This window comes from Rhea americana, unplaced genomic scaffold, assembly GCF_003343005.1.
Source record: "Rhea americana isolate MKP2758 unplaced genomic scaffold, rheAme1 scaffold_19, whole genome shotgun sequence".
Lineage (NCBI taxonomy): Eukaryota > Metazoa > Chordata > Aves > Rheiformes > Rheidae > Rhea > Rhea americana.
In genome coordinates, this window is record NW_028186038.1 from 6,718,741 (window position 1) to 6,722,534 (window position 3,794).

General features: G+C 68.3%; 1 protein-coding gene across 1 annotated transcript in view; it reads left to right on the forward strand.

Moving 5' to 3' along the window:
- The window catches only part of SEMA3G (semaphorin 3G), an 11,446-nt gene that overhangs the window by 3,291 nt on the left and 4,361 nt on the right, over positions 1-3,794 (forward strand). Inside the window, exons 4-10 of the mRNA XM_085302568.1 lie at positions 30-144; positions 225-294; positions 1,118-1,262; positions 1,561-1,792; positions 2,584-2,675; positions 3,062-3,103; positions 3,352-3,789. Of these exons, the coding sequence (XP_085158694.1) occupies positions 30-144; positions 225-294; positions 1,118-1,262; positions 1,561-1,792; positions 2,584-2,675; positions 3,062-3,103; positions 3,352-3,789 (1,134 nt within the window). The remainder of the gene's footprint in view (positions 1-29; positions 145-224; positions 295-1,117; positions 1,263-1,560; positions 1,793-2,583; positions 2,676-3,061; positions 3,104-3,351; positions 3,790-3,794) is intronic.

Sequence of the window (3,794 nt, forward strand, 5' to 3'; positions counted from 1 at the left end):
GGCCGCCCTCAGCCCGCCCGTCCTCGCAGAACGACGCCGGAGGCCAGCGGGTGCTGGTGAACAAGTGGAGCACCTTCAGCAAGGCCCGCCTGGTGTGCGCCGTGCCCGGCCCCCGCGGCATCGACACCCGCTTCGACGCGCTCGGTAAAGGGGAGCTGCGGGGAGCTCGCGGGGGCTGCGCCTGGGGCACCGGCAAGCCCCACGGCGCCGTCTCGTCTCCCCAGAGGACGTCTTCCTGCTGAGGACGAAGGACGGGAAGAGCCCAGAAGTCTTCGGCCTCTTCAGCACCGTCAGGTGAGTCGCCCAGCGCCAGCCTCTGCTTCCCCCAGCCCCCAAGACGCTCCCCGCTTCAAAGCACGTCGCTCGCGGCCACGACAGGCCGCGGCAAGACACCGGTCAGCAGCAGGCAGGCAAGAGCGCGAGGCCCAGCGCTGCTCAGGGCGAGAAGGGCTGGCAGCATCCTGGGCCCGGGCCGGGGGGCAGGAGCACCAGGAGCGTGGCGCAGCGGGCGCAAGACCCAAGGGGGGAGCGTTGGACGCGGTGCTGGACGCAGGCAGGCGCTTGGGTCACGATCGTGTATTTATTTTCCCTGGGAACGTGCTAGATGGGCTGCCCTGGGGTGGGAAGGGGCTCAGAGTGCCTGCCGGCAGCTCGCTGGCTGGTCGGGGTCGGGGTCCAGCTGCCTGAGTGTGCCCCCCCCGCCTCCAAGCTGGGGCTCTGGGGAACAGACCCTCTCCCTCACTCTTGTTTTAAGCTGCAAGTTGTCACCACCTCTTTTACAGTCTTGAAGTCCTCCTGCTTTAAGCTCCAACACTGTAAGACTTCTTTGAGCAGAGCTCGTGGTGCTTCTCGTCCTCCCTTTGCTTTAATTAGCCGTGCCAGGGGAGCGGGATGGTAGGCTGCCGGCACGAGGGTTTCCGGGCTGCAGCTGGCCCTGCCGGCGGCCACCGCCACCACGGCTTGCGCAGTCGGTCCCTAACCCCTGCCAGCTTCACCCCCATATGGACAGAAACGTCAGAGCTTTGGTGCTTCCCACCCCGCCAAGGGTCCCGCAGAGGTCCCTGGGTGCCTGCTGCTGAGCGCGACCGTGCTAGCGCCGCTCGCCATCCCGTTTCAGCCACGTCTTCCGGGGCTCCGCTGTCTGCGTGTACCGCATGGCCGACATCCGGGAGGTCTTCAACGGGCCCTTCGCCCACCGGGACAGCCCCCTGCACCAGTGGGCTGCCTACGAGGGCCGGGTGCCCTACCCGCGGCCCGGCGTGGTGAGCGACTTCCCGGCCAGCGGGTCGCTGCAGGGTGGTCTCCATCAGGCTCCCAACTGCCCTGGCCGGTGGGGCTGGGGGGGACGGGGTTGGTCCCGCTCACATTCACGACGTGGGATGGGGTTCCTGCAGGATCCACCCCAGCACTGCCAGGGGCTGACCGCTAAAGTGGGGGAGACGAGCCCCACATTGGAGGAGGGTCCTGAATCGGCCCTTCTGCACAAGGATGGGGTGGGAGAGGGAAGGCTGACCAGGGGCTGGCAGCCAGGCTGAGCGGGGGCCTCCTTCGGCCCCGCAGTGCCCCAGCAAGACCACCAACCAGCCCAGGCGCCACTACAGCACCACCAAGGACTACCCCGACGACGTGCTGCGCTTTGCCCGTGCTCACCCCCTCATGTACAAACCCGTGTACCCGCGGCACCGCCAGCCCCTCCTAGTGAAGACCAACCTGCAGTACCACCTGCGCCAGCTCGTGGTAGACCGGGTGGAGGCCGAGGACGGGCAGTACGATGTCCTCTTCCTCGGCACAGGTAGGCAGCAGAAGCAGCAGCCTGGCCAGCTGCAGGTGATGACGGTCCTCAGGGTACCCATGGTGTCTCTGGGCTGCGGTCCTGCTGCCCAGCCAAGGCTTTCTGGTCTTGCTCCCCGTGGTGCGGGCGGCACAGCTGCCCTCCAGCTCAGGTGGTTACTGCTGGGGAGCCGCTGCCTGGAAAAGGGTTTTCGTTGAAACGCCTCCAAGAGACTAATGAGCTCATCTGCGCTTTGCAAAACCTGGGCATCAGCTGCCTGCCTCTCCTGCAGCCCCCTTGGCCCCGGCCCACGTGCTCTGCTGCACCGTGTGTGCTCGCTTCGAGGAAGCGAGATCGCCAGCTCCATCTGCTTTGGTTTGGCTTTACACTGTGAGGCTCGAGCCAAGCAAGAGGTTCTTGGTCGAGGTGACTCTAGAGCCTGTGTGTGCGAGTGAACAGAGGTCAGTGTGCAGATCTACGGCAGGACCGCGCATGCCACCTGCCTGGCCACCAGCCCTCGCCTCTGCCGGCGCCACTGGGGCACGGAGCTGGGTGCTGCGCAGCCGCGTCCTGCCCCACGTTTCCATTGGGTTCGGGCAGAGCTGCCCGATGGGTGCTGGAGACCTCGGGCCCACCTTTGGGTGTGCAGGGAGGCTTGTAAGAGCAAAGGGCTCCCTAGCACCGGACCCCCACTGTCCGGGGGGAGCATGGTGGCAGGCGGCTCAGTGCAGCCGCCCCACTCGCCCGCCAGCCACCGTGCTGGTCCGCGGCAGCACGAGCCTCGCGCCTCCCTCCTCCCCGCTTGCCTCCAGACGCTGGCTCGGTGCTGAAGGTGGTACCGCTGCAGAAAGCAAACTCGGCCGCCACGGAGGAAGTTGTTCTGGAGGAGCTGCAGGTTTTTGAGGTGATGCGTGCTGCCCCATGCGCGGGGGGGGGGAGCGGGCAGCGGGGTGGGCGCTGCAGGCCCAGGTTGGGGGTGCCTGCGGGTCTGCTGCGGAGGCCCTAGGAGAGCTGAGAGCAACGGCTTGGGGAGCTCAGGACCGCGAGCAGACACAGCACCCAGGAGGTACCCTGGCACAGGACCCCTTCCCTGCAGTGGCCCAGGGAGCTGCAGGGAGCAACTGCCCCCTCCAGGCTCTGGCAGATGGAGGGGTGTCCGGACACGGCAGGTCTCCATGTATTTTCCCTCAACTCCCCAAACTTTCCTGGTGTCCCCTGAACCCCCACAGTGCCAAGCAACCCCTGGGGTGAGGGTTTGGCCAGCCTCACGGCCACTCTCCTCCCCGACAGGCGCCTGTGCCCATCACCCAGATGGAGATCTCTGTCAAGCGCGTGAGTGCAGCCGGGGCGCGTGGGGTGGGCGAGCGGCAGGGGCGGCACTGGCTGCGCTGGCCGCGTCCCTGCCAAAAGGGTGCCCGAGCCCAGGCTCTGCCCCGGCTCTGATCCCTGCTCTAGTCCCCTGGGGTGAGGACTGAGCACCCAGGGGTCCTGGCTCATGGACCGAGGCCACTCGACCACAGCATGCGGCCCCGGGCACCCTCCTGGGGAGCCCAGCGTCACCGTCCCGTGCTGTCCCCCAGCAAACGCTCTACGTGGGCTCCAGCCTGGGGGTGGCCCAGGTGCGGCTGCACCAGTGCGAGACCTACGGCACGGCCTGCGCCGAGTGCTGCCTGGCCCGGGATCCCTACTGCGCCTGGGACGGCACGGCCTGCGCCCGCTACCAGCCCGCGGGCAAGCGCCGCCACCGCCGCCAGGACGTCCGCCACGGGAACCCCATGCACCAGTGCCCGGACCAGAACCTCACTGGTGAGAGCCCGGGCTCCAGCAGGGGCACCCCGAGCGCCCCGGCTCGCTGCGTCCGGGCTGGCAACGGTGACAAACGGGCGCCGCGGCCCCCTCGGCGCCGCCGCAGCCGTCCCGGGCGAGCTCGGCGCGGAGGGACCGGGGAGCACCAGCGGCCCTTGGCGTGGAGAGGGGGCTGCGCGCGTCCCCGACGTCCGTCTGTGGGAAGGGAAGGGGCTTC